The following is an 11,392-nucleotide window of genomic DNA, read 5'->3' on the forward strand; positions in this document are numbered from 1 at the left end:
TCGGTTCAACTGAACCAATCGCCTCCTTCACGCGGCCTGAAAATCCAACCCGGATAATAGACCGGAGCTGAATTCAGTTTGGTATAAGCTTAAGAACCGGATTCACCAAAGCAATCGTATCCAGCGAGTGGAAGAGGCTGAGTCGTCCAGACTCGAGAGTCAGTCAAGCGATGTCGACACAAGCGAATGATCCACGGCAGCCGTCGGCGGCGAAGCCTTTTGTTTCTCCGCCAGTGAATCCGCAAGATCTGCCAGTCGATTATTCCGGTTTCATTGCCGTAGTTTTCGGCATCGCAGGTGTCATGTTCAGGGTAATTCTGCTTATTTTCGAGCACTGATACGGTAGCTATGGCGATCTTACTTTTTACTCATGTGACTCTCTTGGTTTTGGTTGAAATTGGGCAGTACAAGCTTAGTTCGTGGTTGGCCATCATATTTTGTGCCCAATCGCTTGCGAATATGAGGAATATTGAGAATGATCTCAAGCAGATTTCCATGGCCATGATGTGAGTTTTCTTCCCCTCCCGATCTATATTTTCTGTTAGTTCATATGTATTATTTGTTAAATTTGGGTTGGTCTGAGATCTGAACATTCTAAATTCAGCCTTAGGTGGCCTTTTCCGCGCTTTGTAAATGCAACAATTAATATTTATTAGCTAGGGGATCGAACCAACATCCAAGAATATATAAGTTGAAGTAAGGATAGAAGAGATAGTATTTACAGTCTTTTACACTAGCAATATTGTTTTGTGATCTTTCTGATTCAGAAATGATTGCGTCCTCAACACTTGAGATTTAGGAACCTTGAATCTTAGTTACGGACTGGCATCTATCATTGTAGTTTTAGTTTACCTCATGTCAGCCTCAAAACGTTGTGTGCAAACAATGAACATTCTCCCTTGGCAAATTTCCATTGCCATTTTTATTTTTCCTTTGTATTCTTGCTTCTTATCCTTTCATTTATGCATGGATTTAGAGTCATAGATCATGTGACTTGTAAATTTTAATTAATCATCATAAAAATTACCTTTCTTGCGAACAGGAACCAGAGAATTGAAATAAGATTTGGATTAAGAACTTGCAAAATAAGAAATTGTTGTAAATTATCTCAAAGTAATCTGAGGAACTTGAACACCTCTCTCAAGCAAACTCAAGTTTAGATAACTACATAAATGTTGCCTTCACCTGCTTCCCATTCACTCTATTTATAACCACCTCTCATTAGCAAACTCCTTAGCTGATGATATCAATCTGTCCTTGGATCCTAATAACATTTCTAATATCTACCCTGTTTGTACTCCTGACGGTTACTTGGGAAAGAAAAATACAGCAGAGACTTAGTTATGAGTGTGTAATGAGAGTGCCATCTATTGGTTGTTCTTCCGTTGATTCAAAATGCCGTCCAACCTGAGTTGGGGTGAGTTGTGGCATGACGACTAAAATGCGCACGAGGTCAACTGACCTGTGAAACTGCATCTCTTAGTTTCTCCCTTTGATGATGGGTTAAGAACTTTAAGACAAATGACAGAGGGTAGCATGATTGTCTGTAATGTTAACTAATAGTTTGAGGACAATCAGGGCGGAATACAAAACTATAGAGGGTAGGTGATGTTCATAAAATTTTCTTCGGTAAAACTCAGTCTAGGCAGGTCATCTTGGGCTTTCAAATTGGTTTTCAAGTTTAAGCAGATCATCTTGAGTCACAACTAGCTTGAGTGATTTTTCTGTTAACATAGTCAACATTTTACTATGATTCATTAGCATCGGTTTATATCCATTTGTGGTTTTAACTCATCTTTGGTCTCAAATCCAGGTTTGCTATCATGGGATTAGTAACCAATTACTTGAGTCCTACGCGACCAGGAACGAAGAGTTAGACTCCTCGCTTAGAATGTTCACGACGTTTTTTCCTTTTTTTCTTTTACGTAATTTACTTTAGGAGCTTTTTAGGGTTGGTGACTGTTTTTATATTATGATGGAGAACGAACATAGGGACCAACTATATGTTTTTTTTAATTAATATCGGGTCAGTTTGCGTGCACCTTGACTATTTGATAAGTGATGTCGTAGTATCTAGATGAGCTTACTCCTCCCATCAAGAAGATACCCAGTGTGGAGCCAAGTGAGATGCCACATTTTTCTTTAGCATTCATATTAACTCGAATCCCAAACGGGTGTTCAAAAGATTTAATGATTCAAAATTTTTCGTATGGAGGGGGGGAGTGGGTTATCTAAGCTCGAGGTTGGTTTTGGTTAGATTTGTTTAGTTGATTTATGAGGTTGGAACTTGGATGATTTAATTCGAATTTATTATGAATTCAAAAGTATTGTTATGGAAGAATTACTTATAATATGTGTGACTCCTCTCAGCCTCATCTTGTTTGTCAATTCTCAATTCTTTTAGATTTTTATTAATGGAAAAAAATGAAAATAAAATTTCTCTTTTAAATAACAAGTTAGTAATTTAACTTAAATTAAATAATTAGAATTCATTCCGATCATAATTTTCATTATATATATGTAAAATGAAAAAAACTTGTGTATGGCAGCATATTGATAAAGCTTATTTATGGTCAGTTTTGTACATTGATCATATTTAATCTTGAGCCTAGACATAAAATTTATTATATGTTTTTAAATCTAAAAAATAACTTGTTTTTAATCCATGTAATTTTTTCAATAATCAAACTAGGACGTTTTTTTTATACTTTCCCAAATTCAACTAGGTGGGTAGAGGAATTTCACACATAAATGTAAAATATTTTAGTAATCTACTAGACACTTTTAAAAGTTTTATGGACGAAATGGATACCGACCTCTAAATTTCGTGACTAAACTTATAAAACCATTACTTCACATCTTTCTTTGAATTAATACGGGCTAAGCTTTGCTTAATTTGCTTCCATAACTTTCCAGTAAGTGAGGTCGTTCCTTTGACCATCTCTATTTTTCTTTTATGTTGACAACCTGAACATAATAAGATTGATCGGCTACAAAGTTAGAGAGTCAAAAGTTCGAGAATTAGAACTAAAAAGAAGGAAGGGAAGAATATAAATCACCTTGGCACGTGATCCTCTTAGTTGAGCCAACGCTACTTTGTTTATAAATTTGATTCAAACGTTGGCGATAAAATGGAGAATTGATCAAATGGTTAGATAAAAGATTGGGACTGAAATGAGTGGCTTTGTTGATGTGACCGATCATCGCTTGAAACTCTTCATAATCATACAAATCGCTCTTCTTTTTATCCCCATCTTTTGAGCCTCTTGATTGCTTTTCTTCCATACCAATTCCTTGCTTTCTTTTTCGATTTCTCAACCTCTTTATGGACAAATTATTATTATTATTATTATTATTATTTGTATTTCTTGTTAATAACGTAAGAACAATATACATTTTTATTGAAAATTTATTTATTTTCCTTTGTTTTCAACGTCACTATACCAAATCAAATATTTTTAGACGAAAACAAAAAATAGTAAGGCTATTAATTTCTTTTAAAGCTTTTCAAATTTAAAATAAATTTCATTTTTTATTATGCGATGTTTTTTAATGTTAATTTTTTTTAAAAAAATTTCAATAGGAAAAAGAAAAAAAGAGTTAAAAGTAAAAAAGAAAAGAAAAGTTTGATAGTGTTCAATGAAACAGTATCTGTGCTGTGTCTCTGCAAAAAGTGGATTTCCATTTCCAAGGAAGGAAGACGAAGCGTTATTCAAAGCTTAAATTCCTTGTCGATCATTCATGGCGTTCTGCAATGCAACAGCAACGCCCTCTCTCTCTCTCTCTCTTCACGTCGAACTCCTTCCGTTGCGTCTCAAATGAATAAACCCTTCGCAGTGCATTTCACGTTTCTTCCATCTTCTGCTTGATTAATTACAGGGCCGATTTCTGAGGTAAATCTCATTAATATTCAATTCCAAGCTTAATCTCTCAGAAATCTCCTTGCATTACTGCCTCATTTCTCTCATTTAATGACTCCCTTCATAGCTTTGATCCCACTCAAACCCTCCCCGCCCCCGCCCCTTGTTTTCGGCAACGCCCTGCATTTATGCCTCCATTTATGGTCTACAAACTGTAAGCTTACCCCTGCTTGCTTTCTTGCACTTTCTCTTTCTCCCTTAATAAAAGCCTTTTTCCTTGAGGCTTCGTTTCTAACAATTTCTTGCTGTACTTCTGAGATTACCCTAGTTTTCTAGAGGTGGGATTTGCATCTTTGAATGTTATTACACTTTCTTTCCATCTATACCAGGGTTGGTACATAGCCTTTGACCAATGGTTTTTTCCTCAATTTATTTTTGGGTTTACTTTTTTGCCTAACTAATATAATATTACCAATGGAATATATGGAAACAATGCTTAATTCTTGGCATGGTGTTTCCTTTCCTAACTTGGTAAAACTCATACAACTATGTCTGTCAATGTGTAATTCTCAACCAACTAGCAATTATAGATTTGTGAACTTTCTGTTCTTTTCCTTTATTATAGTTTGTTGTTTTCCACGATTCTTCAGGAAAACGAAAGGACTGCTCTGCTTCAACATGATTTTGGTGGTTTTCCTTGTTGGGTGGATTCCTACTTTTTCAAGATAAAATTACAATAATGATTTGAATCCCCTTGTTTGTTACTTCCTGCAGAGTTGCTTTCTCTAAACGTGTTGAATGTCCTCCCACAGCTTTTAAAATCTGACTTTGCTTCGCTTTGCTTTGCTTTGTGAAAGTTGCACAGGTACAGGCAGATCTTACTTACTTTCTTGGACTATTTAAGGAGGTTGTAGGCATCTTATTTTCTTATAGAAATTTGCTCTCATTTGTTTTGAAGACTCAGCTTCAGTGGGCCTCCTAACTTGACCATCTTATTCACTACTCAACATAACCCCTTCAAGTTTACAGAGGTACTGCATCTATCAGTTCTAGTTCTTAAGTGTGTGCATGTTTTTCTTCATAACTTGTTTCGAAATAGGTTAATATCTATAGCGTTTTGGATGTGTTTTCTGATTGCTATTTATCTAAAAAATGGATATGCATAAAGGGTTCTATTTGTTCATAACTTGCGGGTAGGATGTCACCAATATTGTAAGTTTATGCTCATTGTGCATAATCTCTTATTATATGCAATATGCATGAAGGATCTTGAAAATATATGACAGTTCTTGATTAATACCTGGGAAAAGAAAAGCTCTTTGGTTTGATTGTCTGTTCCTCCATTCAGGCTCCAACTGAGGAAAATGGTGAAGATCTGCTGCATTGGAGCTGGGTATGTCGGTGGGCCTACGATGGCAGTGATAGCATCAAAATGCCCCACAATTGAAGTAGTAGTTGTTGACATCTCTGTTTCCAAGATCTTAGCCTGGAATAGTGACCAACTCCCAATATATGAGCCCGGTCTTGATGATGTAGTGAAGCAGTGCAGAGGAAAGAACCTATTTTTCAGCACAGATGTTGAAAGGCACGTCTCAGAGGCTGACATAATCTTTGTTTCAGTCAATACTCCAACAAAAACTCGAGGCCTTGGAGCTGGCAAAGCTGCAGATCTCACATATTGGGAGAGTGCAGCCCGAATGATTGCCGATGTATCAAAATCAGATAAGATTGTTGTTGAAAAATCAACTGTTCCTGTAAAAACAGCAGAAGCAATAGAAAAGATTCTTATCCACAACAGCAAGGGAATCAAATATCAGATTCTCTCAAATCCAGAGTTCCTTGCTGAGGGTACTGCAATTAAAGATTTATTTAACCCCGACCGGGTTCTCATAGGAGGGAGAGAAACTCCGGATGGTCTCAAGGCAGTTCAAGCTTTGAAGAGTGTATATGCGCAGTGGGTGCCCGAAGAAAGAATTATCACCACCAATCTGTGGTCTGCAGAGCTATCAAAGTTAGCTGCCAATGCATTTTTGGCTCAAAGGATCTCATCTATCAACGCAATGTCAGCACTCTGTGAGGCTACTGGTGCAGATGTGTCACAGGTATCCCATGCCATTGGAACAGATACTAGAATCGGACCCAAGTTCCTCAATGCAAGTGTTGGTTTTGGTGGATCATGTTTTCAGAAAGACATTCTCAATTTGATTTATATTTGTGAATGCAATGGCTTGAATCAAGCTGCTAGCTACTGGAAACAAGTGATCAAGGTCAACGACTACCAAAAGAACCGATTCGTAAACCGGGTTGTCTCTTCAATGTTCAATACAGTTTCAGGCAAAAAGATAGCGATTCTCGGGTTTGCTTTCAAGAAGGATACAGGTGACACAAGGGAAACTCCTGCGATTAGTGTCTGCCAGGGACTTTTGGGGGACAAGGCAAAACTGAGTATATATGACCCACAAGTAACTGAGGATCAGGTTCTAAGGGACTTGTCTATGAACAAGTTTGATTGGGACCATCCAATCCACTTGCAGCCAGTGAGCCCAACTGCGGCAAAGGAAGTCAGTTTCGCTTGGGACCCCTATGAGGCAACTAAAGATGCTCATGCAGTCTGCATTCTTACTGAATGGGATGAATTCAAGACTCTTGATTTCCAAAGGATTTTTGAACAAATGCAGAAACCTGCATTTGTTTTTGATGGCAGAAATGTTGTTGATGTTCAAAAGCTGAGGGAGATTGGATTCATAGTCTATTCCATTGGAAAACCACTGGATCCATGGCTCAAGGATATGCCTGTTATGGCATAGAAGTCCCAATGATATAAAAAGATGGAGTCTAACCACCAAGAGAAAAGTTTGATGATTAGTTCTTTCTCTATTTTTCATTGCTTTTTCTTACCTGCAAGTTGATTCACATTTTTATAATTGTTTTCAGAACTAACCTCCACGGTTATATAAAATTTACTTCGTTTTAAAGGTTCTGCTATTTAATTGTTGATTAAGTTTTTGTGTTTGAGTATTTCGATCCTCTACCATATGATCGTTGATTTAAGTAGAAAGTTCAAAATTTTTTATTTTTTATTCATTGTATGAGAACATCATTTCACACCATTTTTCGGGTCAATAAACAGCATTAATGTTAGATGACCTCGAGTGTTCGAGTCAAGTCAGTCTCTGCTTATGTTCAACAGATTTGCATAGGATTAGTATTAGACTGGTGTAAAACCACGAGCTATATATTATCAAACTTAGATAGAATGACCAAGTCCACATTTTCAAGCACTGTCAATGGAGTTTAGTTCACCAGCTGGATTCCATGTTAAATTACAGAAAACAACAGTCTTTCGTAAGTTTTCTCCCCAAAAATGAGTAAAATCAACGCGTGGTGAATTCTTATAATGTAATGAATCACAATCATTAGAACGCACCAGAAATATGGGAGAGACTACAATAGAAACCTCACATGAAATGAAGAAATCCGAATCCACAGTTCCCGCGAAGTAGATATCTGTGATGCTGTAACATCGTATAGCATCATTATAACAGCATGGCTAGTTAATTCTTTTGAGTGTGTTGACATAGGTATAGCTGGAAAAGGTAACGAAGAGCTTCCTAAACCTGCCAAACAAAGAGTAGGGCAATTAAAGCAACAGGTAAAAGAGTTTACCAGCCAACCAAATCCAGATGTCCTTATGCATGGAATGGGAAGGGGAATGAAATAACCATGACGTGGAAAGCTCTCAAATGTGGAAACACAACTACGATAAGAGACTAATCTCAAATAAAATTCACAAAACAAACATACCAAACCCATTGGCTTGCGTGCTGTGCCATTGCGAGGAAGCTTTGCCGTGGGCGTTCATTTAACAAGCAATGCATCATTCCACTTGGGTGCTCTTTGGAAAACATACTAGATAACCAGATATCAAATGGACCACTATACTTGCGCAGTATATTGGTACTGACCTGAGAATAGCCAGGGAAAAGTAAACATAAGTTCATGGAAAAGGGAACACAAAAGTTGATCAAGTGTTAGAAGTACCAATTAGCTAGAGACTGGGACTCCAAAGACCCGAAGAAGATCGGTTACACAGACATGTCATTAGTAGACACTGGCATGCATGTGACACAAAGAGAGTCTAAAAGATGGTGCTAAGTTAGCTATACATAGGAACTCTGAAGACCTGAAGACAGATGGGTTGTAGACACAGACATGTTATCGATAGACGCTATGCCATGCATTGGTCGACAAAGGATGGTGATAAGTTATGGCACCGAATTTCCTTTGAAATTGTCACATATCAACAAGCCGAAAGTCATTTATGAGTTTAATCAATTTTAATAATTCATTGAGCCATAACTTGGCTTCCATCTCATTCCGTAGCCTCAACACAGATAAGGAAAGATTCCTGCTATTTAAGTACTAAAATATCTATAGAATTACGGATCCCTGAACAGCTGAACTTCTAGGCATTTACAAATGGAAATAGAAACTGAATGTGATGGCACAAGTCCGCCACTAGCAGATATTGTCTTCTTTGGGTTTTCTCTTTCGGGTTTCTCTTCAAGGTTTTTAAAACGCGTCTTTTAGAGAGAGGTTTCCACACCCTTATAAAGCGTGTTTCGTTCTCCTCCCCAACCGATGTGGGATCACACTCAACGTAGGAAGAACAAGAGTTCTGCAAGTGGGATCCTAAAATAATGAGTTAACCAACATAGAAACGTGATTGAATGAGAATCGAATATGTAGAAAAGGAAAACTTACTAGTTCCCATGCCTCAAAACTTTGTGGAGCCTTATTGTGCAAGAAACCTCTGTTTACAGCATTTGGAAAAAGAAAAGTAAAAGATTTTTTTTATTAGAGCGGAGGAGAAATACATCATTGATTATACTAGACATAGAGATGATAGTAAGAATTCTCTTTTAATTGACGTTAAGAAAATCAAAGTACAAAAGTTTAGAAGGCAGCCTACCGCACCCCATTGTGCACATCACGATGATTACAGTGACCGGAAACTCCATAGCTATCAAAAGTAATAATCTGTTAAAAGAAGTGAAAGAACTGAATGTAAGACATATCAGATAGAAACTGAAAAATATAGATAACCAAAATTGAATGCAGATATGATATCAGTATTGCACCAGTAACCAAAATTGAACAGATACCAAGATATTACCAAGTCAATCCCATGGCTTGATATTTCCTGTTCGATAATCTCTGCCAGCAATTTATGATCCCACACTTTGCCAAAACCATCCTGACGGCATCATTATATTGGATTACATTCTTCATATGATATGTCGAGAAGTGACAGTATAATCAAACTCAGCCAGACACTTTAAAAGTCACACCTGCAAATCTGGATGATCCAGGATCTTCACTTGATTGAGGGGAACCTAGATTTGAATAAAAACAAAAGCAGATTTCGATAAATAAAGATCAAAATATTATAGATATTATCTTCTCTTTTTTTTTTTCTTTTTTTTTTATAAAAAAAAATACCAGCTTTGTCAAACACCTTAAGAACTGTGGAAGCTTTGTATAGCTCTTCTCTTCTCATGGTTCCCATGCCATCTGCATTACCTATATGATAAATGAAGAAAAAAAAATAGAAAATAATTGGTCGTTTGGGAGCTATTTCAAAAAATATGTTCGAATAATTGGTTTTGAAGTTTGTTGTTATGGCTATGAATTACTTGTTTTCTAAGACAATTAGAGTTGTAATTTCTATGAAAAATCATGTGTTTATGGATAGCGATTTAAACATAAAATAATGTTATCATTTATAAGTGGTTTTAAATGTAAACAAAACAATTCTGTACACAAAAACACAAAAATGGTTTTGAAAGCAATCCCCCAAACAAGCCCTAAGTTGTGAAATTGGGATTCACACGATGAAAGTCAAGATTTTGATACATAAATCAATAAAAGAAAGAAGGCCAACAAGTGAACTGCTGAAGTGCAATACCAATTGACATGCATAAAATATAAAGTTTATGGCCCCTTGATGTAAGGAAGTTCATTGTTGGAGAAAAAAACCTGCAGGGGGTTGCAGAACCGCATCAGGAGGCGTAGATAAAAAGGTATAAATTGCATACATATTGAGTTATAAAGAAAAAAAAAAATAGAAACAAAATTGTACATTCTAATACAACTTGGTGAGCGACCAATTTTAAAGTACAAAATTGACAACTCCAGAAACTATTAAGGAACTAAGTACATTTGAACATAATGAGAACATCAACAACTGATATGATGGAGCCAATTCCAATGATATAATAGATCTTAACAAATATCAATTATTTCTAAACTCTTCTGGTTGTAGATATTTTTTTTTTTTGTTGAACAAACGTTCGCAGATTAAATTTTGAAGTCCGAGTTGAATATTTGATCTATGAGCAAATTAAATGCTGTTCTAATCTGAGCAAGTATAAATGGAAGAAGTAGTTAACATTAACATTATCAATTCAATTTTCAGCAAGGAGAACTGTAAGGACTTTTCTTTTCTATAGGTAACAAAGATTTTCATTCAGAACTCAAAATAAACAATGGGCAATAAGATAAAACCACTGCAAAAAAAATTCTGTCGTAGGAGCAAGATATAAACACAGCAAGCAAAATAAAGAATGGCAGCAAACAACTTACATAGACTCATCATCTGGATGGGCAATGACCAGCAAGATATTTCTCTTCTGAGGAGTGCCATCTATATGTCAAAGGATGACAGAGAACAGTATTTTAGTGTTAAAGAAGAAAGAAAATTTGAGAAAACAATCCGTGATGATCCACCATTTAAGAAAGCACTCCTGGAAGATGAAACTGATGCATGAAAAATTTTGCATAACGAAGCAATCCAAATTACAACGAAGGCAGTAATAACCAACAGCCAAGCCATCAAAGAACTCCCCTGAAATCATTTACAGACAAATATATGCATTATTAACTCGAGAATGCCAAAAGAGAACAAACAATAAGCAATAAAATCCATCAAATTCCATTTCCTGATTCTCAGAAGTCATATCCGAGTTAAAGAGCATGAGAAAAAGAAAGCTAATACGCAGTTGACATAAACAGATTTAACAACTTAGTTTCAGAGACGTAAAATTCATTGGAGACAGATTAGGGGAAATGAGCTAAATGCCCATAGAAAAACCTGATTCGAGAAAAATCACTCAAATAAGAAAACATTCGTTAAATTACTCTCTTTGATGAATACTCACTCTTTTCTTCGTCTCCTTCCCGGAAAATTTACGGAGCATACAGCATGAGCTTTCAGCGATTTCTGAAACTTCCGGCGAGAATTTCTCGACGATTTGCCGGGAATTTTCCGAAGTTTCTACTGGAGGAAGCTAGAAGAGTGTGAGATCGTGAAGGAGACGGTGTATTGCTTTGCGGGAACTGGAAACCAACTCCGGTGATGGGTGGGAAATTTAATATTTGGTGAAAAGAAAAAAATCCATTGTTTTACAGGAGTCGGCTAAATTTTTTAATTTTGTATTTAATAAATATTTAAATTTTAAAAATAATTTATT

At 36.2% G+C, this 11,392-nt stretch overlaps 3 protein-coding genes across 14 annotated transcripts; 2 read left to right on the forward strand and 1 right to left on the reverse strand.

The window, feature by feature from the left end:
* Positions 1-101: 101 nt before the first annotated feature.
* On the forward strand, positions 102-2,348 carry LOC111779618 (protein Asterix). The gene is made up of 3 exons (XM_023659703.1): positions 102-311; positions 406-506; positions 1,814-2,348. The coding sequence occupies exons 1-3, from the start codon at positions 171-173 to the stop codon at positions 1,875-1,877; spliced, it is 306 nt and encodes a 101-aa protein (XP_023515471.1). The 5' UTR covers positions 102-170; the 3' UTR covers positions 1,878-2,348.
* Positions 2,349-3,645: 1,297 nt separating this feature from the next.
* Positions 3,646-6,866, forward strand: LOC111779942 (UDP-glucose 6-dehydrogenase 1-like). 9 transcript variants are annotated; one of them, XM_023660148.1, is made up of 4 exons: positions 3,646-3,893; positions 3,988-4,074; positions 4,511-4,891; positions 5,209-6,866. In XM_023660148.1, the coding sequence occupies exon 4, from the start codon at positions 5,225-5,227 to the stop codon at positions 6,665-6,667; it is 1,443 nt and encodes a 480-aa protein (XP_023515916.1). In that variant the 5' UTR covers positions 3,646-3,893; positions 3,988-4,074; positions 4,511-4,891; positions 5,209-5,224; the 3' UTR covers positions 6,668-6,866. The 9 variants fall into 9 exon arrangements, with proteins under 9 accessions (XP_023515916.1, XP_023515922.1, XP_023515918.1 ...); XM_023660154.1 differs by having other exon boundaries at positions 4,718-4,891; XM_023660150.1 differs by lacking the exon at positions 3,988-4,074 and having other exon boundaries at positions 4,511-4,547; positions 4,635-4,891.
* A 202-nt stretch (positions 6,867-7,068) lies between these two features.
* On the reverse strand, positions 7,069-11,337 carry LOC111779943 (N-acetylglucosaminyl-phosphatidylinositol de-N-acetylase-like). 4 transcript variants are annotated; one of them, XM_023660157.1, is made up of 11 exons: positions 11,081-11,337; positions 10,650-10,767; positions 10,506-10,566; positions 9,829-9,899; positions 9,379-9,443; positions 9,212-9,256; positions 9,037-9,117; positions 8,833-8,900; positions 8,625-8,673; positions 7,665-7,825; positions 7,069-7,477 (listed from the first exon to the last, which is right to left on the reverse strand). In XM_023660157.1, the coding sequence occupies exons 1-11, from the start codon at positions 11,117-11,119 to the stop codon at positions 7,411-7,413; spliced, it is 825 nt and encodes a 274-aa protein (XP_023515925.1). In that variant the 5' UTR covers positions 11,120-11,337; the 3' UTR covers positions 7,069-7,410. The 4 variants fall into 4 exon arrangements, with proteins under 4 accessions (XP_023515925.1, XP_023515927.1, XP_023515928.1 ...); XM_023660159.1 differs by lacking the exon at positions 9,829-9,899 and having other exon boundaries at positions 11,081-11,336; XM_023660160.1 differs by lacking the exon at positions 10,650-10,767 and having other exon boundaries at positions 11,081-11,099.
* Positions 11,338-11,392: the final 55 nt, after the last annotated feature.

The sequence above is a fragment of the Cucurbita pepo genome, chromosome LG18 (assembly GCF_002806865.2).
Source record: "Cucurbita pepo subsp. pepo cultivar mu-cu-16 chromosome LG18, ASM280686v2, whole genome shotgun sequence".
NCBI lineage: Eukaryota > Viridiplantae > Streptophyta > Magnoliopsida > Cucurbitales > Cucurbitaceae > Cucurbita > Cucurbita pepo.

Excerpts from the sequence above, each read along its gene's own strand:
- LOC111779618 (XM_023659703.1), top strand. The coding sequence starts at position 171 with ATGTCGACACAAGCGAATGATCCACGGCAGCCGTCGGCGGCGAAGCCT. Across the intron at positions 312-405 it reads TCGCAGGTGTCATGTTCAGG|TACAAGCTTAGTTCGTGGTT; the intron begins GTAATTCTGCTT and ends GAAATTGGGCAG. Across the intron at positions 507-1,813 it reads CAGATTTCCATGGCCATGAT|GTTTGCTATCATGGGATTAG; the intron begins GTGAGTTTTCTT and ends TCTCAAATCCAG.
- LOC111779942 (XM_023660148.1), top strand. The coding sequence starts at position 5,225 with ATGGTGAAGATCTGCTGCATTGGAGCTGGGTATGTCGGTGGGCCTACG.
- LOC111779943 (XM_023660157.1), bottom strand. The coding sequence starts at position 11,119 with ATGCTCCGTAAATTTTCCGGGAAGGAGACGAAGAAAAGA. Across the intron at positions 9,900-10,505 it reads CATCCAGATGATGAGTCTAT|GTTTTTTTCTCCAACAATGA; the intron begins GTAAGTTGTTTG and ends AACCCCCTGCAG. Across the intron at positions 9,118-9,211 it reads TGGATCATCCAGATTTGCAG|GATGGTTTTGGCAAAGTGTG; the intron begins GTGTGACTTTTA and ends TGATGCCGTCAG.